Below are 23,390 nucleotides of genomic sequence, written 5' to 3' on the forward strand. Positions count from 1 at the left end.
ACTCTCACTAGCAACTGTTGACACTTGAATTGATAACACATCTTTCGCTATTAAAGAAAGTGTGGGATATGTGCTCCTCCCTTTCAACTTCCATCATTTCAAAACGTCAAATGGTGGACCATGTGGTACTTTCTCTAGAGTGTCAAGGAGATACCTATACACCTCATGTGCAAGTGCAACATCATTGGTGGCTTCTAGTTCCTTCTCATAATCATCCATCATTTGACTAAATATCATTGGATTTTCTGTTGGTACACTAAAAGATTATTGTTTTACCCTTGAACAACTAAATCTTCTTTACCCTTTTGTTGTGTTTGTGAACCGAAAGCTTATTGAGCATATTCATCACACATCGCCTTCAACAATGTATTCACTTCATTACTTTTCTGTTGAATCTCTTCTTCAAGAAGTTGTAATGGCTTTCTACACAAGTGCATGTAGTGCCTCAATTTGAACCTTGGGTTTAAGACAATGACAACTACAAATATTTGATTAAGGGACTTAATTGAACCAAAATACTTTCGGTATTTGGCTCTCATGCTCATTGTCATATCACGTAGCACCAACTCCACAGTTCCTCCAATTTGCATATATTAAAGCAAAAAAAGCTTTTCAATCTCGTTCTCCACAACAATAAAATCATGACCAGTTGTATTAGATGTGGGATACTTACTTGCACTAACTTTCAAAGTTACAAGATAGAAGACTTTCAAAAATTCCACAAACACTTTTGCACCATCCCATCTTCCTTCTTAGGTGGTCCAACCTTCTCTTTACTCGCCACTTTTTCTCTTTCATCATTAAGCACATTTTCCCTGAAATAGGTCGAGTATATATTGGCTTCATCATCTTCGGACATCCTTTCAAATGCCTTTTTAAACTTCAAGCAAGATTCTAGTATCATGTATGTGTTATTCCACCTAGTAGGCACATCCATAACAACTAGACCCCTACTATCCAACTTCTCATTCTCCACACATTTCTTGAAATAACTAAACCTTCGGGGACTTGATTTCACAAACCACACGACATTTCTAAAAGCATCCACATTTGTATCTAATCTTTTCAACCCATCTTTCACTACCAAGTTGATAATATGAGCTAAGCACCTCATATGCATAAACTTGCCATTCATAATGATTTTACTATTAGGCCATTTCTGCAGTTTACGAACAACATACTCAATTGCCACCTTATTAGCTGATGCATTGTCAACTGAGACATTGTTCAATCAACTTCCCTATTTCTTGCCATCATGATCAAACAAAAGTTTAGAATCCTTTTGTGCATATTTCATTCATTATCCACAAAATGAGCGGTTAGCACCATGTAGTTCAAATTTTGCACACTTGTCTATGTATCAGTAGGTGCAACGGGAAGGTAATTCTGCAACTCATCGCCTTGCTCGTATGGGTATTGGGAGTTCTCAAGAGTTTATGTGGTTTGAGGAGCCTCCGGATTTACTCCAAGATGTTTTAGTTGAGAAAGGAATGTAATTTCTTTATTGTTCAGCTGAGGATAAGTTACATTGTTGTATGGGACACTCTTTTTCCCTTCGATTAGGTTGAAATTCCTGGCACGATTTTTATCGAGGCTCAGTGTGCACACTATCTTTAGGTTGTACGTATTCTTTGCCGTTTAATGAATATTGTACCGTTTCTCAAAAAAAAAAAAAAAAAAAAAAAAAAACCCCTATTGTAACTTATAATTGTAATATTATCTACACATCAATACAAAAAGTCATAATTCACGTTTTGAGACAGCACCCAAGTGAGTACTGAGTACATCTCCTGGATTCTTCTATTTGTCTCATACATATATATTTGTAGTGGGCAATGAAACCAAATTAATATACAACAACAATTTCCTTAATGCGTCCTCCTTTATTCTTTTTAATTCAAGATGCAAACTTATTATCTCTAACAATAAAGTAGCAAGTAAATGTCACTAGACTATATTGTCATCAACAATGCTTCTCACATCTTGATAGGTCATTTATAAACGCTTCAATGTTGAAATAAGATGAGCCACCCTTTTGAATTGCTTGCTGACAAATGTCCTGAATCTCTCTTGCTTGCCTCCTAAGGTCTTTCCCTTCCTCACTTTCCAAATCCATAAACCTTTTAACAATCCCTTTAATTTCCTCTCTAGTCACCAAAATTTCTTCTTCTCCCATACCCTTCTTCACCTTCCACCCTATCTTCCAATCCTCCACAATCATCTTACTATTGGGCACTTGGTCCCAATATATAGGAAAAGTCAACATTGGAAGGCCGGCAAAAACAGCTTCCGAGGTCGAATTCCAACCACAATGAGACCAAAACCCACCAATACAAGAGTGACACAATACTCTCAATTGGTCACACCAAGGCACCACAATCCCCATCTCACCACACTTCTCTTGCAACTCCAAAGCTTCCTCACGTGCCACCCAAAAGAACCGGGCCCCACTCTCTCTCAAGCCACATGCGATTTCCTCCATTTGGGCTTTGGAAGCTGAATGCAAACTCCCTTGTGACACATACAAAACCGACCCTTTTGGTTGCTTGTCTAGCCAATCAAAATATTGGGACTCATTGGGCTTAAGTTGAGCCTCTATGGGCCTTGAATGGGCCTCCACCTTGAAATGAGGTATTGTGGGCCCAATAGTGTAAACAGGAATCGGAAGTTTATCCCTCAACGCGTCAATAACTCGGGCTTCAAGATCGTACACCGAAGGCAGCAGAAGCCATCGTGCTTTGGACAGGCTTGAAATTGCTTCTAGTGCTCGATCCAAGACGTTCAGCCCTTTAGCATAAAAACACGTGGGAAGGTCTGCCACACGTGTAGAAGGAAGTCCCGGGATGTAGTCAACGTGCTCTTCTCCTCTTTCTACAACCAAAAAAAAAAAAAAAATGTTGTATGGAAGTGTTATCTACCCATTCATTTTTACTTTTCATACACTACTTTCAATTTTGGACTATCAGATCGAATGAATTGAAAACGATTAATGACAAAAAGTTAACAAATATGTATGGAAGATTCAATGGTAGAGCTAGAAATTTTTCACAGGGTGGACTAGCTTAAAGATTTAAATCATCATAAACAAAAAAACTTGATACTGTATTTTTTACAATATCAGCTAGCTTAAGAAAATTTTCACAAGGTAAGCCAAGAATTTTCGTTATTCAAACAAATTCAAATGTGTACATCTACAAAAAGCGATGAGAAAAAAATGTGAAAAAAAGAGATGGTTTGCAAACTTTATTATATAATTAAATCAGTGACTAAATATATGATGGACTACATTTAGTAAAAAATTTATTTAAAATTTTATTTTCTACCGAAAGTTACCTGGGCTACAGCCCAGGTAGCCCTTAATGTGGCTCTACCAATGAAGAGATTAAAATAAGTGTGTGAATAACATTATCCATATTAAATAATACATAGAGTTTGCAACAAACGTCAAATTCAGTCGTGCTTTCAACCCGATTCGATTTGATTTTTTCAATAGATTATCTGAATTATTAAGAAAAAAACCAGACCAAACGATTTGTTTTAGTCGATTTGTTTTTCACTCCTCTGTCTCCTCTCTTCTTTATCCCTCATTTTCCTCATATATGTCAAGCACGCGCGGATCGTGAAAATTAAAACCTCAAAACTAAATAGTTATGAAACAAACCTAAAAAAAGCAGATTTAGTTCAGCCACAATGATCAAATTCAGTCAACAAACAAATGCATAGGTGTTTGCTATTATTACTAAACCGTGGAGGTTAAAATTGAAAAAACTAACTGAGTTTGTGCTGTTATTTACGTACCTGCCAAATTTACCGGGAAATGTCGATGTTGGACGAGGAGATCGAAGAAATGAAAGACGGAGTAGACTGAAGCGGACATGGTCCAAAGAGAAGCCACCGGAATATTCCTCAGGTTCCCTATCTCAACCGACCACACCAAGTACGTGTCCGCAATCAAGGCAGTAACCGGCGGCTCGAGCCGGTCGAGGAGGTCTTCGACCGGGGCTCTAATTTTCCTCAAGACGGTTTCGTAGAAACCGGGGGAGTCCGCGCCTCGACCGATCTCGGAGGGGATGACGTTGGGAATGGTGGCGAAGACTACGTTGTCAGGTTTCGGATCCGATCCGATGAATCCCAGCCACTCCTCGGTGACTATGAAGGTTATAAGGAAGTTGGTGTTGCTATCGGCAGCGTTGAGGGAAGCGAGGGAGTTGCAGAGGCACATCATTGGGTTGATGTGGCCGCGGCCGGGTATCGGCAGCGCGGCCACATGGCGTGTAATGGTTGGAGAGGAATTTGGGAAGTCCATCGGATAGGAAGGTGGAGAGTCCGAAGCTCCGAAGCGGAAGATAAGAAGAAGAACGCGGAAAGAAGACGACAAACACAGAGCAATGGCTTCCAACCCAACATATATTTTAGTGCAAATATTTCTCAGCACAATCACAAAAGCATCAAAGTTTATCGAACTTTTTTATTTTATTCCAACAAGAAGAAAACCTTTTATTTATAGTTATTAATGCAGAGAGACTAAATTTTGTAAATTAAGTATAACATGAAAGTTGGTAATTGAATTATTATTTAATATTAATTAACGTGTTTATTTTTTTATTGGTGATATATCATTTAATTTACAAATTTAGTCTCTCCATCATTAGTTGTTTTACAACATCTTCAAGAAGGGTGCTAGGAAGACTAAATTTTGCAAATTAAATGACTTGTTAGTTAATGATTGGATTATTACTAAAGTGTTGATTAACATACTTATTTCTTATTGGTGACACATCATTTAGTTTAAAATTTTTTACTCTATTTTTTTTGGCAAAGAACATTAGTTAATTAATTAAGAGTAAAGCTCCTGAGTAAACACATTGAAAAAATTTCACTCTAAACCTTCACATAGCTACGTTTTGTTATTTGTTAAGTGACATGTTTCGTTATTTGGTGCATTGAGCTAAATAACGGTGACATTATGTTGTTGTTGGTTTGTTAAGAGAGGGGTGATGCTACCACATCCAAACGATATTTTTAATAGGAGTATCGTTCGTAATACATGTGAGTCTTGTTTTTATTAGAGATATGTATGATATAAATGTGATTTATAAAACATGGTTTCTCTAGCATTTTCTTGAAGAGATTTGTTAATATTTGTACAAGTTTAACCAAGAAACACAATAGTACAATACAACTAGCTTCCATTTTCCTTTCTTATCTGTCTTCATTTGTGAGGTTCTTCTTCTCTTTCTACTATCTTATGATTACAATTAATATAAGTGGACAAACATGTTGGCGTGAGTCAACAATAATACAATAGGAATGTAATTGTGTTTCCTAGTTTGGGTATAACTCTCTTTTTATGTCTTTAATATTCCTTGTAGTGCAAGGATTGAGTATGTATATATATGTGTTGCCTCTTATAAGAGAAGAATATAGAGAAATATATTAAAACCCTAAAATTAGTTTTATCTTGGCATCAGAGTTGATTCCGGCCTGTCTCTTCCTCAACCCTAATCTCAGTTATTGCCAGTGTGAAAAAAAAAAAAAAATTCTTGCTAGCTGCCCAGCCGACTGCAGAAAGTCAAGAGATCCTTGACTAGCTGCCAAAACCACAGACCAAAAGCAATTACCTATTTTCAAAAGTTGAAAGTCTGGAGGCAAGAGACTTTCATAAGAATCTTGAATTAGGATCAAAACAGATAGAAAAAATCACAAAAGCCGCAACCTATGGTTGACAACAGGGTCACATCTGCTAGTGGGCTTACCAACCCATGCGAACAAGGAAAGGTTGCAGCTCCTGGAAGCAGGCCTGACCAGTCAGGGCCCAATGCGGAAAAGAACTTGCTGCAGCATCTGGAAGCGGGCCTTCCAAGTCAGGAGCCCGACACTCCCATGGAAAAGCAACAGCAGACTATGCAGCCGGTCCAAAAGGCATGGGCTCAACCTGCCCACCCGCGGAAAACGGTCAGAAAGCAAACCCAGATGAATTGGGCCCGCAACTCTCTTTATTAATTATGATTGCTTCAAACGAGGAATCCGATGATCTAGGTTACACATGCACAGCTTTGATTGCATCTATTGATCATGATATGGGTTGGATTATTGACTCCGGATCTACTGATCATATGACTTATGATCATGCTTTATTTAACTCTACAACACCACCACCCAAGGATAGTATAGTCACTGCTAATGGACGTGTTGCCCCAGTTACAAGGGCGGGTTCGATTGCACTCACTCCTACTCTCTCCTTACACAATTGCTTACTTGTTCCCACACTCTCTAGCCATTTTTTATTTGTAGGACAAGTCACCAATCAATTAGACTGTGTTGTGCAAATGTTTCCGTCTTTCTGTTTACTTTAAGATATCCGAACTCAGGCGATCATTGGGCGTGGTACTAAGAGGAGGGGGTTGTACTATGTTGATGATGTTACACAAGGTCGTGTTCATCAAGTTCAAGGTCGTGATAGTGGAAAGTTGAAGACTATTCAGTTGTGGCATCGTCGTCTTGGTCATGCTTCCTTTGATTATTTGCGAAAATTAATTCCGTCATTATTTGGTAATATTTCATATTCTTCGTTAAAGTGCAACATTTGCACATTAGCCAAAAGTCATCGAGCTTCTTATCCCCCAAGTTTGCATAAAAGAACAATTCCGTTTGAGTTAATTCATTATGATGTGTGGGGGCCATCTCTGGTTACTACTCAGCATGGTGTGCGTTGGTTGGTAACATTTGTTGATGATTGCACTAGGATGACTTGGTTGTACCTCATAAAAAATAAAAGTGATGTGGGTGACATATTCAAAGCATTTTATCACATGGTCTATACTCAGTATTCACTCCCTGTTAAAGTGCTTTGGTCAGACAACGGTGGTGAGTATCTTAATTAGGAACTTTCTCAGTTTTTTACAGAAAACGGCATTCTTCATGAAACTATGTGTCTTCAAACCCCACAACAAAATGGAGTTGCCGAACGAAAAAATCGGCACATCCTTGAGATTACTCGTGCCCTTCTTATTGGTAGTTGTGCACCCAAGATATATTGGGCTGATGCAGTCACTTATGCTATTTATATAATGAACCGAATGCCATCGCGTGTTCTCTCTTTTAGAACCCCTCTTAGTCGTGCTTGCTGATCATGTTTTGCTCCCTTCCACTCTTCACCTCGAACCCCAGGTTTTTGGTTGTGTGGCATATGTTCATCTTCACAAAAATCAAAGAAGCAAGCTTGATCCATGTGTGGTGCGGTGTGTGTTTCTTATCTTTCATCCTCAACAAAAAGGCTATAGATGTTATCATTCATCCACTCAATATATATACGTCACCATGGATGTTACCTTCTCTGAAGACGAATTATCTTTCCCTCCAGCCATACTCATCAAAGGGAGACAACCTCAGGTGAAGATTATGGTTGGTTCGATATTGTGCCTACTGTTTCTGTAAATAGCCCAAATGAGAAATTTAGACCAAATCGGCCCATATGCTACTAACCAAACTGGCCCAGATGAAGCTAATTGTGACTGCCCTGATGGGCATGCTGACTATGGCAGAGGGAATGGGCTAGGATCGTGTAATGTTTGCCCAAGTGGGCCGCATGTTGTACCCAGCGAGAATAATGATGGGTCTCATGCTGACACTGCTGTCTACAGCCCAAATTATGGTGGTGTTGGTCTGAGTGGGCCTTCAAGGGTGATAATTGCCCTAAATTCAAGTGATAGTTCCAGTGAGTTAGAAGACAATAACAAAGTCCCTCATACTCCAACGGATATTCCAGAGGTAAGTACTCACTCGAAAATTATTGAACCATCTTATATATTGAACCACCAGACATGTACTCTCTAGAAGGAAATGTGCGGTATTCCATTTCAAACTATGTCTCTACTCATCGACTTTCACCGAAATACTGTGCATTTGTTCAGCAAATAGAAACCCACTAGAGTGGAGGAAACTTTGAAAGATTCGAAGTGGACAGAAGCAATACAAGTTGAAATGGAAGCACTACAAAAGAATAATACATGGAGTGTGGTCCCACTTCCCAAAGGAAAGAAATCAGTGGGGTGCAAGTGGGTGTTCACTATTAAACATAAGGCTGATGGAACAATTGATAGATATAAGGCGAGGCTTGTGGTGAAAGGTTTTACCAAAAATTTTGAGGTTGATTATCAGGAGACTTTTGCTCCTGTTGCAAAGATGAATACCATTAGAGTTTTATTATCTCTTACTGCGAACCATGATTGGCCTCTGAGACAATTTGATGTTAAACATGCTTTTCTACATGGTGATTTAGAGGAAAAGGTGTACATGGATATTCCACCAGGTTATGACATTGCAAACTCCAATCGAAAAGTGTGTAGACTTTGGAAGGCATTGTATGACCTTAAACAGTCACCCAAAACGTGGTTTGAGTGGTTCACCCAGACAATGAAGAAGTATGGGTATCGACAGGGAAACGCAGATCATACGTTGTTCATCAAACGCAAGGATGGCAAGGTAACTCTGCTTATCATATATGTAGATGATATGATTGTCACAGGTGATGATACAATGGAAATCAAACGTCTGCAAGAGCATTTGTCTTCTGAGTTTGAGATGAAATATCTTGGAAGACTTAAATACTTCTTCGGAATTGAAGTGGCTAGGTCTTAGGAAGGATTATACTTATCTCAGAGAAAGTATGTATTGGATCTTTTGTCTGAAATTGGTATGCTAGGGTGTAAACCAGTGGATACACCTATTGTGCAGAATCATTATCTAGCAATTTATCAAGATCAAGTCCCAGTGAATAAGGAAAGGTATCAAAGATTGGTAGGGCGGTTGATCTAGTTGTCTCTTACAAGGCCAGATATTGCTTACGCAGTAAGTGTAGTGAGTCAATTTATGCATGCTCATAGTGAGGATCATATGGCAACAGTAATGCGGATTCTGAGTTACTTAAAATGAGCTCCAAGAAAAGGGTTGATGTATAGAAAGCATGGGCATATGGAGGTGAAAGGGTATACCAATGCAGATTGAGCTGAAAATATCACTGATTGGTGGTCTACATCGGGATACTTCACATTTGTAGCTGGTAATCTTGTGACATGGAGAAGTAAGAAACAAAATGTGGTGGCAAGGTCTTCAGTTGAGGCTGAGTACAGAGGAATGACACATGGTATTTATGAGCTTCTATGGCTTTGGATTCTACTCACTGAGATAAGGTTTAAACCAAAAAGTTCTATGTTGTTGTACTGTGATAATCAAGCAGCACGGGAGATAGCTAACAATCCAGTGCAGCATGACAGGACCAAACATGTTGAGGTGGATAGACATTTTATCAAAGAAAAGTTGGATGTTAAGTTGGTTAACATTCCGTTCGTGAAGACAAAAGAACAATTGGCAGATATTCTAACTCATGCAATTTCTGCAAGAAGATTTCAAGACTCACTTGACAAGTTGGGCCTAGATGATATATATGCACCAACTTGAGGGAAGGTGTTGGCGTAAGTCAACAATAATATAATAGGAATGTAATTGTGTTTCCTAATTTGGATATAACTCTCTTTTTATGTCTTTAATATTCCTTGTAGTACAAGGATTGAGTATGTATATATATGTGTGTTGCCTCCTATGAGAGAAGAATATAGAGAAATATATTAAAACCCTAAAATTAATTTTATCTAAACATTGTTCTACAACTTGCAGCTTCTTTCATCTTAATCTTCATCTTCGGTTTTGCAATTGTTTCTCTCGTGTAGATTATTGGATCTAAGGCTTCTTGCTTTGACTATATTTGAAAGGCTTTTTGTGAATTGGGTTGTTTGGAGGGTGTTTGATTTGGTTGAGCAAGTTTGTTTAAGAAAATAACTTGATTGTTCTTGATAGTAAAAGCTGCGAGGTATTTGAGAAATTCATGGGGATGAAGATGAAGATGACATAGTGTTAGAAACTGAAGGGAGATTATTCACGTTATATCAACAACATAACAATTTCGTATTGACAACTATTTATAGCTATTATCAACAATATCAATATTATTGTGTGATATATTCAAAATATCAACAATATCGTTCATTATAGACACCGTTTCAACAATATACACATCTCAATAATATATTTATACCCGAGTACTTTAGACATTTCCATTATTTCGCCCTATCATTTAGGTTGTTTTTCTATTTCAGCAACCAAAGTTTAAAATCTTTTAATTATAGCATTTGCTCTCTGGCATTGGCATTGGCGTATTAAAGAAAATGACACAACGTAAACAAAAATCCCATAAAGAACAAAAGAAAATGGCCCTTGAGGACCACTATTTATATGACCAATATTGATCCCACCATGTCCAATAATTACACATTTGACAATCCACTGAAATTAACCCCTTGAATGAATATATGATAGTCAATGTGATTGATCGAGCTTGTGATCATGCGGTCCAATTCCCATCATGTGATTGATCGAGCTCGTGATCATGCGGTCCAGTTCCCATCACTAAATACCAGGAAAAGACCATGCTATATATACCATATAGCTATGAATCAAACTATATCGAAACCATATAATTTCATGATAAGTAGACCCCAGAAACAGATAGTTTTTGGAATTAATCAACTCCCTAAAATAATAGATATATTCAATTTTTGTTTTCCATGTAGTTAAATTAGAGATATTTTCAAGCGACAAACACAAACATATGCAAAAGATTAAGTCCACGGATATTTGAGTGAGATATTTGTTGAGATATTTCGTCCTCTCTTTTTGTTGAGTTGATATCTTCACGTCGCAAATCAAACCCTCTTCACAAATCGACCCTGCAACACCAAAGAAATATAACAAAAAATTAATTTCAAACTTTCAGAATATTAATTAGCTAGGGAAAAAAACGAGAGAGATATAGGGAGGAAGACAAAAACCTTGAGTCTAGGTCTTTTATCTGCATTGAGCTTGCGGACTTGGTACCTTATCTTTTTGGAGAAGAGCCTAGACTGGCGTTTCTCCTTGTACCTTAGAACACTTGCCTCTCTTCTTGTCTTGTCTTCTTCCATTACCGGCACCTCGCCCATCTGATGATCATACACTATTAATTAACATAATTAAGATTAATATAACATTCTGGTTAATTAAGACGCTCATGATATATGCAAAACCCACTTGATTTATTACAATCTGTGGAGTTTGGTACTTAAAACCAATCTCAATTGATATTGTGATCCTGTGGGAAAAAAAATAAATCAATACAATAATTTACATACTACAAACAACAAACTAAATCTCATTCACCTAAAAATAGAAAACTAAATTGTACAGCATTTAAAAGGGGTTTCCACACCTCAAGCATTTTGAAAAGGGAAGCGCTATGTGCTCATTTTTATGACGAGTGTTATTTACTCTTTTTTACGGAAGCGAAAAGAACAACAGAGAGTGTGAATAGCGAATCTCTTTTGAAACAAAGAAGAAAGAATGCAGAAGAAATGCATGTTATATCAATGAGATCCATTTTATTTAAAATTGGGGAAATAAGAACTATGAAACAAGGTCAGAAAATACTAAAAGGATGATAATATATAATAAAGTTAGTCAAGCACTAACATAATTGCCATTGCTAGCCATGGAAGAAAGTGAACAATCATCTGCCCAAAGAGAACCACGATCCGACCAAGCATCCAAAACCTCTTGATAATTCAAATTCAAATTCAGCTGCACCTTCTTCCCATCATCATCATCCCAAAACCCTACACTCTCACTCTTTACTACTTTTTTTTTGTAGTAGCTCTCCTCTTCAAAAAAGCACTTATTAGTGCCTTGATAAACCTTTTGCTCTATCTCCTCCCCTTCTTCTTCTCCATTGGGAAACTCATCCCAATCCATAAAATCCCAATTGAGCTTGTGCCCGCTGTACATGTTATCGCTCGGCAATTTTCCATCTTCTTCTTCTTCGATTCCCAAAATTCGCTCCCAATCATCCATGATATCAACCTCATGATCATTGTCTCCATTGGTGTAAACACAATCTAATTTTGTATTAGTAGTGTCAGAGAATTCTTCACCAGAATTATGGGTACAGTCCGGCACTTGTTGCTCTTCCTTCTTTGGGCTTCTTAAGAAAGAATGGTACCTCATCTTATCTTTGTTCACTCTCTTTCTACTACCCAAATTTGAATGTAACAGATGATGAGAGATGTGAGAATAAAGATGTAAGTGGGAATTTGTATGTATGGTATGTTTATCCTATGTGGCATCTTATCTTCTAGCCATTGGTTGGTTCAAGGCCTGAATATATATCAGTTGAAAGACTCCAGCTAGGAAAACTGACAAAGGCTAAAGAGGACCCTACGATTACATGCCTTTTTACTCCATGAAAAGAGGAGTTGGGGACCAAATGAAAGACTTGTTGAATTGTTGCATCAAGAAGCACGTGACCTAAAAGGGTTGATAAAAGCAATAATTTAGATATTTGATCATAGTAGGGTTCTATTCTGTATGTGCAGCTATACGTAGTAGTAGTAGATTCGAGGAGGAGGAGAAAACGTATAAAGAAGCCCCATATAGTGTTGTTGGTATTCGACGGTTTGTGGGGCGTCGTTGGTCGCGCCGATATTACATCCCATGCCCATCGTGTGCAGCAGACTAGTAGTAGCAGTCTGCAAAGCATATAAGTAACCCTAGAAAGTATACGACATTTTACTTTAAATGGGGCTTTTTCAGAGAAGTCACTGTTCGGAAGCCCACCTACAGCCCATCTTACTGTCCGGTGTGACACTGAAAAATCTCGGTGTTATTTCAGTAATTTGAGGATATATATATCTCACTTGTACGTCATCTTTCAGTATTAGAAAGAAAAATACCATTACAAGTAGGAAGCGGACAAGGATTGTCTGCCCTCCTTGTTCCCGTGCCCTCTAGTGCCCTCCTGTTTTGTGTGATTACGGTTAAGCCACGTCAACATTTTATATATATTTTTTATAGAGATAATAAGACAAAAATAAATAGTAATATAAAATGTTGACGTGGCTTAACCGTGACCATACAAAATAGGAGGGCACGAGAACAAGGAGGGTAGACAATCCTTGTCCGTAGGAAGCTTAACGAACATATATCATAGGTTGGTTTTGAGTAATGAGTTAATTTGAATCTTGAAATATTATCCAAGTGAAAATTAAGTCTCCGTATTATATTTTCAAATAAATTAGCCCTTAAAACTCCACATCAAAGTCATTGGGATCTAAACTGAAGTTGGTCTGTTACTTTAAGTAACATCCTCGCTGCCTGAGTAGGTTGACATTTTCAATTAAGGCTTCGACGTTCAAGCCCATCATCTCTTAGCCATATTGCCTTAGATATTTAGTGTGTGATATATATAACAAAGACTTTTGGGCTGCTGTGAGACAATGTTCTTGACTAGAATAATTGATATAGATACACAGAGGGTGTGAGCTTAGTGCTTTCGGGTGAAAAACATTTCTGTGATCTTTCTTTTTTTTTTTCATTTTTTTTTTTGTGATTCTCCTAAATTAGTTTGATATTTTAAATCATCTTATTATTTGCAGTTATCATGCATGTCTATCACAATTTAGTACCTTACGCGGGAGATAACTAGGTCGTTGTAACAGTTCGGGCTTCAAGGTTTTTGAGAACCACATATTGAGTTGTGCTATCTATAGAAGTTAGAGAGAGGAAGACAAGGCTCTTGTAGTATTCGAGTATCAAGAGCATGATAGTTTCAGTCTACTAAATTAAATATATTATTGAACATATTTCAATCACACAATCTGATATTCAGTCTATTAAATAAGTATGTTATTGAACATATTTCAATTTTACAATCTGATTTGAACATATCTGTGTACTATCCTAATGAGTTTCCCCCCCCCCCCCCCCCCCCCCCCCACATAGCCACTTTGGAAAGTGATGTAACAGAAACCTAGGGTGGCTGAGAATTTTTAAGCTTTTTTGTGGGTTTGTGGAGAGAAATGTGTGAGTGAGATTTAAGCATTTTTGTGGCTACTCCCCTTGACGACTGGTTTGTGGATAAAGATTTAAGTTTTATTTTTACCAAAAAAAAAAAGGAAAACTAATGAAAATGGCTTGAAAACTTTGAGTTTTAATGATAAAGACAAAATAAAGGGTAAAGTGAATAGTACCATGATTGACTTTTTAGTGTAAAAATGTGGTTTTTCGTTAAAGTGAACAGTACCGAGTGTTTTTCGTTAAAGTTCCCAAAAAAAAAAAAGATTTAAGTTTTATGGAGAACAATGTATGAGTGATATTTTTGAAACATTTATCTCATGTTACCTTATTTTAGAAAACATTTGGATCTTGTAATGCAACATATATAGAAATGTTTGTTTGATTGACTAACTGTGAGGATGTGTGAAGGTAAAAAAGTCTCACACCGATGAAAGAAAAAACATTGCAAGGACTTATAAGAAGTTGTGCTACTCCCCTTGACGATTGGTTTTATGGTGGAGCCTCAACTTTCTTCATGGTATCAGAGCAGTTTAACCGACATGTGAACCCCAACAGCCACAGGTGCTCCACATTACCCAATTCATGGTGTCCACATGTTTTGCTTAAAATTCGCCGCACGTGAGAGGGTATGTGAGAATGTGAAGATGAAATAGTCTCACATCAGTGAAAGAAGAAACTTTGCAAGAGTTTATACAGGCCCTTTAAGGGAAGGGATCCCCATTTTTTTTTTCAAAAAATAGGAATTAGTTGTGGGACCCACTCCACATCAAACTTCAATGATCCAACAGTCTATTTTGTAAGTTTCAATTCATAGACCATCATTGCAAAAATCAATTCAATCTAAAACCATTTGCCTATTTAATTATCACAATGAAATTTCAATATTTCTTAGAGAAAAAAATGTTGGACAATTTCTTTAAACACAAATAGATGCCGCAAATATTTCTGATTTGGCTAATATTTTGCAAGAATAATGATCTATGAGGTGCAACTTGGTAAATAGATGGTTCGGTTAGTTAAAGTTCGATGTGGTGTGGCCTCACAACTATCCCCTTTTTTAAAAAAATAAAAAATAAAAAAAATGAATCCCTTCTCTTCCTATATATGTATATATTGTTTTTGTATACACATATTGTGAATGTGGATCACTGTATCATGATAATGTCTGCCAAGATGTGCAATTCAGATTCAGGGTATTTAATTACCTGTCAACTTTGCATCAGTTTCTAATCAACCGTGTTTAGCTGGTTTCCTCGTAAACTTCCAGTCCACTCATGTGAATCAATACGAAGCCAACTTTCACTGTACTTCAGAAATTTTAATATTCCATAGAGGATAAAAGGTGTTTTCTATGTCAACACACGCATACAGCCATCGCCCATACATTCCAAGGCGTGTTGCCTCGACAGTTCATTAGGCGACCATAGATTGGTGTTTGATATAATACAATTTCAAGTCATAAATATTATTATTCTTAATTAAAATATACTGATCATTGTGGTCTAAATAACATTTGTTTTCGTCTAAAAAAAACAATATTTGTTTTGTATTAAATATTTGAAGAGAACAGCGTACTTCTTTGGAGATTGTAGCTCCTCATGTGAACACGTTAGAGCAAGCAGCTGCAAGCTGTATTAATTTGTAGGGGGTTTCGAAACATGCTCGTTTGAGGCACCATGCACTCTGATCAGTCGAGATTTGGAATGCAAAAACAGAATATATCACTTTGTTAACATAATATTTGCTTAGTCAAGACTCCATCAAGGCTTTGAAATTTAGGAATCATCGATCACATAATTCTGATGAATAGTTTGGTTAACTAGTATCGTATATATGCATGGCTTCAACTTTCTTCAACCGATAAAAGATTCATCTAAACAGTATATTTTATGGTAAAACTTCAACACTCTTCACTTATATACCTCATGGTAACATAATTAGAATTTGAAAGTCGGTTAAATACTAACTTTTTTTAACAAAAAATATTATCTACACTAAGTGATGGAGGATGGGCTAAGCTTCACAATATGGGCTAGCAATAATGTGGTTCAAATTCGCCTTTGATGAGAATCGAACCTAAGACCTCTCACTTACAAATGAGGAGGAATACCAATGACCATAGTACTAAGTGGCCTTTACATCCTAAATTAGAAACAAAATCTGATGAAATTTCTGTTGTTTCTTCACTGTTTTCTTATGTTTACGAATCTCGTTAAAATGATATACAATTGATTATGCTATAAAAAGAAAAACTCTTTGATACGAGTGAAATTAAATATTTTCACTGCAATTATACTTGAAATTAATTTTGATATGTTTAAAGTTCCACGGAGAATCTTTTGTGCAATTTTTTTAAGTTTAAAAAAGAAATTTTATTGTCACTTAGTACTACAGTCTACTCATCTCCACTTCAAAAAAAAAAAAAAAAAGATCGTACCCCAAAAAAAAAAAGAATATATAAGAAGTGATCAACGTTAGATAAAATCTTTAATAGAAGAGATTGTTAACTACATTACAATGTTTGGAAATTGAAGGGAAAATCAAGAAGAAAGGATGGATGAACACAGAGATATTAGAGAGAGAGAGTTTAGAGAGAGAAATATGATTTATATTAAATAACCAAATGAATATTACACACTATGTTTTTATAAGAGAAATCCTAACTACTTTAACCAAATACTAACAAACTTACTAACTATATTTCTAACTGTATTACTTAATAGAGATGTTAAAACATTAGATCAAATCTAACATTACCCACACAATGCAAGAAATCTATTTTTTTAATACAAGTAATATTATTAAGCGAAGTGGAAATTAAACTTAGAATCTCATGTGAGAAAAGTGATGTTCTTAATCGATTGAGCTGCAAACCTTTTCAAGCATTAAGATAGAAAATGGCCAAAGACGATAAAAAGGGAAAGCTTGAGACCAACAAAAAAAAAAACATAAAATGGAACATAGTTGTATAAAACATGAATTTGAGTACTAATGAGACGAGGAGTACGGGAGACCAAAACAAAAGGCATCTGCATAAAAGAGGATGCACCGTGCACCGTTCGCTTTTTAATTTTACCCCAACAAAATTTCCTCGAAATCTGATTAATGCTCTAGAACAAAAGGCCTCCTTGCTTGTACCCACATGTGAAGAAGTTAGGGTTTCACTATAAGATCAATTGATGATATGAGAAGTAGCTTAACATACTAATATGTTCATGTAAGGTCCATTCTCCTATCAATGTCAGATTCATTCTCAACACACTCCTTCATTTATGGGAAATTATCAAGCTTAACACATGGACAAAACAAATTGAGACACGTAGAGCACTTGTGGCCATTTGGCTTCGCACCTAGGACAACCTGCTATTATACTGTTTAGACTCGAAATAGTGGGCTTAGGCCGAGTGTGACTTTGTGCTCGACCCAAAGTGAAAAACCTTGAGTATACATGATAGTTTTTTAGATAGAAGTCCAGCCCAAGGTGAGTTAACCGAATTCTAGACAATGTTGGATTCTTTAAGAGTTAGGATTGGATTCAGCTGAGTCCTGAAACAAGTAGGAGTCTTCGGGATTGGGATCTGCTTTATTAGGATTCGTAATATTCCAGGAATCTAGGTTCAAAGTTGATAAGGGTCAGGAATGAATTAAATACATTAAAAGGACTGGGTTCAGAGTCCTAAGTTTGGTAGGATTGGTCGAGGTTCATACAAGGATCATAACAGATTGGTGTTGATAAAGTACAATCCAGATGAGACTTTACTTCAGAATGATCTGCAGAAAATCACTTCTATAAATAGAAGACGGTCTGTAACATTCAAGGCATCTTCAAATTAACAAACAAATATGCCATGCATAATTTCTCGCTATACATGAAACCCTTTCATCTTTGAGAAAACAACTGACATTCTTAACTTTGTCAAGCATATCTCTCAATTTGTAGAAACAGCTATCTGATTCAACATCTCTCATTTTGTATAAACAACTCTGGAGCTGTAGAGTCAGGTGAGTGAGGAGCATCTTTTAGTTTGTAGAAACAGCTCTACCCTAAGTTCGTTTGACTACCTATCCAAGTTTCTATTAGCAAGGAATCTTTGAGTCCTTGTTTGAAAAGGTCACCTCGTTAGCTTTCTTAGCAAAGCGAAGTGTCATTAGGTTACGTTGTTCGGCTATTGAAAGCCAAATTTATTTTATGATTGGATTCACAAGTGCATTTTAGAGACCGGCATTCTGCCAGCCGAACCACATTTACGATAAAGACACTTATCTCTATTGAGTATTTGTGTCCATACAGTCTGGTACCAATTCAGCACATTTTTATTTGCACAAATATAATCTAAGCAGCCGAGCTCGGTGCAAACGATTCGTGAACTTAGCAATAACTAGTAGCCATGTCTTCAGGTTTTAGAACCCAAAGGCCGAGAGAAGTTTCTTCCTTGGCCGCAATCGCTTAGATAAGAAGTCAGCAGCACATTCGACATCACTGCCACCACATTCATTTACTCACTGGCCAAGCTCGGTCGCCAAGTTGGCATGCCCTATTCAACTTAATGACGTAGTTAGCTCATTAGCTATTCGACATGCGTGCCACGTAGGTTTGGTAGTCTTTAGTGTCAACAGATACCATGAAGAAGTTGAGGTTGTTGAATAAATGTCTCACATCAAGAAATTAAGAAAAATAAAATACAATATATAAGTGTACGGTTTCACTCATAATTAATAACATCAAGGTCTTTTATGATAAAACACAACACTTAGCAATATGTGGTTAAGTTAGGATAGTATAAGTGTGGTTAGAATTGGCCCAGTGTCCGTCTCTCTTAATATCTAATAGATGTTCTACCATAAAATCAATTGACAATATGGGAAATAGTGCAACTTACTTATATGTCATCAATAAAGTCGGAAATGGAGGCCAAAGATTATGAGTTTCATTATAAAAATGCATCAATGTGGGATCCATTCAATATTATGGTCTTGTTTCTCTAATTAATGTGCATAAACTATCTCCAAAAACCCCATAATTCCAAGAAATTTAATCTCTTAAAGAGAAATCTGGTTATCTCTCTAACCACTGGTTTCATCTTTGGCTTTCTTGGTTCTTATCAGTGTTTTAAAAGGCTCGCCTCAGGGCGCGCCTAGGCGGCCTCTGAGGTTGGGTGTCAGTGTTCCCACCTCTGTTTTGAGGGATTGGGCAGAAGGCTTCACCGGAGCGTGTCTGGGTGGCGAAGGCGCGCCTCAGGGCATCCGAGGAGTTCATCTGGCCTTTTTTTTCTTCAAAATCAAGGTTTTCTGAAATGTTTTTTGTTGTTCTAGTTTCAATGAAGAAGAATGAGAGATTTTCTCTCTCCAAATCCCATAAATTTCCATAATAATTGATCCACTCAGCCTTTATTTCATTTTAAATACCCTATAAATACTCCACTCAATCATTTTCGCCATTTATTTCATTTTAAATACCCTATAAATACTCCACCCCATTTATTTCATTTTAAATACCCTGTAAATACTTCACTCAACCCTTTATTTTCCTTGAAATTCCCATAATTATTGCTTTATATCATTTTAAATACCCTATAACTACTTCATTCAGCCTTTATTTCTTTTTAAATTACTTATAATTGCAACATTAAGCCTTTATTTTGCTTGAAATTTTTCTATAATTGTGACCATTCATCCTTATTTTCCTTGAAGTTCTCTATAATTGCTTACAATAAAATAAATAATTATAACATTTTGAGACTATATGACATTGTTTCCAAGTACAACTAGACTTAGTAATAAAGAAGATGATATTATCTTTGATTTAGTTATAGTTATATTTGTTTTTACAAGGTATTATATATATATATATATATATATATATATATATATATATATAATATATTAAAATTTTAGGTTCCGTGAGGTTTCACCTTGTGCCTAGGCTGGACTATCCATTGGACACCTCGGCCACGCCCCCACCTTTTAATACATTGGTTCATATGTAGGTTTTTTTGTTTGTTGTTTGGAGAAAATATTGGGAGTGCTTGACACACTTGTTATAGCAGCTATATTACTGTACATTGGGGTAGGAGGAATAGGTTGAACCCCAGTGAGTCATTTAGCGTGTCAACAAATATTATGGTGAAAAAACTAAAAGAAGGAAATACTAGTCAAAGAGCGCTAATAGCTTTACATTCTACAATGACGTCTACAATAAGAAAAAGAAGCCTTGTAATCCCTACTTTACTCCATCTCCCACATGCATGGGTTGACCCAAAATTCCATATACAAAATTCTCTCTCTCTCTCTCTCTCTCTCTCTCTCTCATACGTACGTGCACAAAATGAAGCCGATGCCTGCGTGCACATGCGGATCACACACAAATAGAGTAGTACTAATTGAATGATCAAACAAAGATAAAGGAAATTGTATTGGAAAGATGGATTGGCAGTACTTTGATTAATGATGATAAGCAAATGATCAAGTCCAAAGAGACTCTCTTTTAAGAGGGTCTTGGATTACATTGCTAGGAGAAGCAAAGCTGCTGAAGTATTGATGTGGAATGCTATTGATGTCACTGTTGGATAAAAGAAGGGACTTCTGGTCATGATCTTGATGATGATGATGGTGTTGGTGTTGATCAATCTGGGTTGGTAAGGCTACAGGTTCCTGTTGCATCTGGATGCAAAGTATCTCTGCCTGAGCCACTGCAAGCTGCATTTGCAGCTGAGAAACTTGATTCTGCAGGAAAGAAATTGCCCCAACGCACCCGTATACCGGGTCTCTCACTCTTGCATTTGCTTCATAAACCAAACTGCTCACAGCATCTCCTCTTTGATGAATGGGAAGCTCCTGAATGAACAGGACATCATAACTTATTAGACACATAAAAAACCTAATTTTGTAATTGTTCTTTGTTTGAACTCATCTCTTGTCACTAGTTTAACGATATCAGAAATATGCAACAAATAAGAAGTATAAGCATTGATCAAGGGGATGCTTGCACTTCTATGGATGAGAGCAAATAACATGCCATCAATTAATTGTGATGGTCTTGTTTGCAGTACCCTTCCATAAAAGTGCATGAAGCGAGTGCAAATAGCGTTTTCTCACACCCTTTTTCATTTGTGAGCTTTCATGTTTATTTATATCTACTAAGTCTCATTTAATTTATTCAATTCAAAAACCATAAATAAACAGGGGTCTGCAGGGGGAGAAAAAGGGGGTGTGGAAATTCAAGTTTAGAGAGAGTAAGAAACCTGCAACATTTTGCTGACATTGCTAGCACCAAAGACCTTGTGAACAATGGCAAACTTATGAGGGTCATCAGAAGGGAAGTAAGGGGCAAAGATGCAGTCTTTGGCGCACCGGCGCCTCAACAACTTGCAAGAAGCACACGGGGAAGAGCCCGATCCCATATTTTACCCTAAAAAGAACAACCCCAAAAAAGAAATGTTTCCCTCTGAAGAACTGCGTGATTAAGAAAAGCTGGAAAGCTCTTTCTTACTACTGAAAAGTTGTAACAAAAGGGAGCTTAGTAGTGTTCAAGCCAAAGAACTGAAACTGCATATTTATATTGGTTCAAGGATGGTAGCCTTAAGGTAGAATGGTTCCACATGCTTCGCCATTAAAATAATATTATCATCACAATTAACAATCATAAACAAATTCAGACTTAAAATAACTAGAATCTGGATATCCCCAACTAGGCAAATTAGCAATTTCGTATGTGAAATTACGACGATTATAGCCATGAAGCGTGACAGATTTGAATGTGATTAGCAAGGGCAACTAGGTCAAATTGGAGGGAATAGATTCTTCTCTAGTTGACCACCGCCTAGGCTCGTGAATTGTATGATATATATTTGCACATATGTAGGTTGGCAAAAGCCATGCAGTTGTGTAGTTCTCACGTTCTGGTTTGACTCTTCAATTTCTATCTTCTGCTGCACTGTGTGTATTGGTATAAGCAAAAACTAGTAAGAGAAGAAGAAAAAAAAGGATTAATTATTGAAAACGAATATTAAATTAGAGATTAATTTGAAAGCCATTAATTGGGGAGAGAGGTTAACTAAGGTTAGGGTTTTAGAAAGAGAGAGAAATTGAAAGGGATGTGAAACCCTAACCGGGACCAAGACACCGAGAGAGATGGACTCAACGACGTGAATGTTTGTTGGCAGACATTCACATGGAAACATACATTTTCACAACATTTCTATCTCACAGCCCCCAACGCCTACATTAGAACTTTTGAATCTTCGATCAATGCTCTCACTCACCCAAAATATATTAATTTCTATTAAGTTTATGTTTACCAAATATAATGGATTTTATTTTTTGTCAAACAAATATAATGGATTTAGTTTGTCTTGTTTTTTTCATGCAGCTATGTTGACCAACCACAAATATTCTTTACATACCAAAAACATAAAACCTACCATTCTTTAAATATCAAATATACATATATGTTAGCCCCTTTTCCGGGAATAGAAAAAAAAAAAAAAAAGATTAGACCTCACCAGTCATTAGACTCATCATAACGATTAAACCAAACGCGTTTATTTTCATGTTACTTAAAATTTGCAAAAATTATTGGATCCTCAAGAGTTCCTATACAGATCTTGAATAAAATTCATACAATGTTATTTAAAGGGAAGGCCTACAGACATTATGCGGATTATCTCTTTCTCTAAATGGTACAATCCTACAAGTAAAGTTTCAGCAAGAAAGATTTTTAACCCCAACTTTAATGAGCATTTTCGGGGACTAGCCCCACATCAATTTTGAAAATAAAGTTCATGACGACTTCATAGAAAAATGGTAATTTTGCCATTGTTTTTCCCTACCAGATTGTGACTGCTATATATGCACATGTTTTTGTTTGGCGTTATGTAAACTCATGTTTATCGTTTCTGATGGACCCATGTGTAGACTATACTCTAAAATTCATCGGCAACAATGAACTGGTATAATTCTTCACATCCTTAATACTCATTCACGTGTGACGAAACTTTAAAACCTAACATGTAGCACATATGGCCATTGAGCTAAACAAACTCCAATATCATAATGAAAATTAACGTTACTACAAAACCAATTAGCAACTAGTAGAATAGCAAACTTCTGTTGGCAATTGGTTGACCTTACTTTCATGAAGTAGCTAGAAATTGCACAGCTTAGCTTGTAAACTAGTAAGTTCCTAAGGCATATGCACCAATCCATCTACCACAGTCATGCAAGGCATGAAACATTTTATTTTAATTCAAACCTAACAGATATATAATTAATCAAGTACAAACTTATATATATCGAATTCAATTTATTGAGAGAAAAAATAAAAAGAAATACAAGTTGTAAACATTTTTTTTGGCACAATGCATGCATGTTCAAACATTGCATGGCCGCAAACCATCCATGAATTAACACGTCACACGAGTGACCAGTACTACCAAGTTTTATCTAATTTA

General features: G+C 36.6%; 3 protein-coding genes across 3 annotated transcripts; all 3 read right to left on the reverse strand.

Annotated features, from left to right (window-relative positions):
* Nucleotides 1–1,863: 1,863 nt before the first annotated feature.
* Nucleotides 1,864–4,450, reverse strand: LOC126590654 (UDP-glycosyltransferase 87A1-like). Its single transcript, XM_050256134.1, has 2 exons — nucleotides 3,799–4,450; nucleotides 1,864–2,871 (listed from the first exon to the last, which is right to left on the reverse strand). The coding sequence occupies exons 1-2, from the start codon at nucleotides 4,304–4,306 to the stop codon at nucleotides 1,964–1,966; spliced, it is 1,416 nt and encodes a 471-aa protein (XP_050112091.1). The 5' UTR covers nucleotides 4,307–4,450; the 3' UTR covers nucleotides 1,864–1,963.
* A 5,799-nt stretch (nucleotides 4,451–10,249) lies between these two features.
* On the reverse strand, nucleotides 10,250–12,209 carry LOC126590656 (protein CHLOROPLAST IMPORT APPARATUS 2-like). The gene is made up of 3 exons (XM_050256135.1): nucleotides 11,563–12,209; nucleotides 10,887–11,036; nucleotides 10,250–10,784 (listed from the first exon to the last, which is right to left on the reverse strand). The coding sequence occupies exons 1-3, from the start codon at nucleotides 12,091–12,093 to the stop codon at nucleotides 10,761–10,763; spliced, it is 705 nt and encodes a 234-aa protein (XP_050112092.1). The 5' UTR covers nucleotides 12,094–12,209; the 3' UTR covers nucleotides 10,250–10,760.
* A 7,881-nt stretch (nucleotides 12,210–20,090) lies between these two features.
* Nucleotides 20,091–21,551, reverse strand: LOC126590657 (LOB domain-containing protein 12-like). The gene is made up of 2 exons (XM_050256136.1): nucleotides 21,183–21,551; nucleotides 20,091–20,775 (listed from the first exon to the last, which is right to left on the reverse strand). The coding sequence occupies exons 1-2, from the start codon at nucleotides 21,339–21,341 to the stop codon at nucleotides 20,404–20,406; spliced, it is 531 nt and encodes a 176-aa protein (XP_050112093.1). The 5' UTR covers nucleotides 21,342–21,551; the 3' UTR covers nucleotides 20,091–20,403.
* Between the last annotated feature and the right edge of the window lie 1,839 nt (nucleotides 21,552–23,390).

This window comes from Malus sylvestris, chromosome 11 (genome assembly GCF_916048215.2).
Source record: "Malus sylvestris chromosome 11, drMalSylv7.2, whole genome shotgun sequence".
Lineage (NCBI taxonomy): Eukaryota > Viridiplantae > Streptophyta > Magnoliopsida > Rosales > Rosaceae > Malus > Malus sylvestris.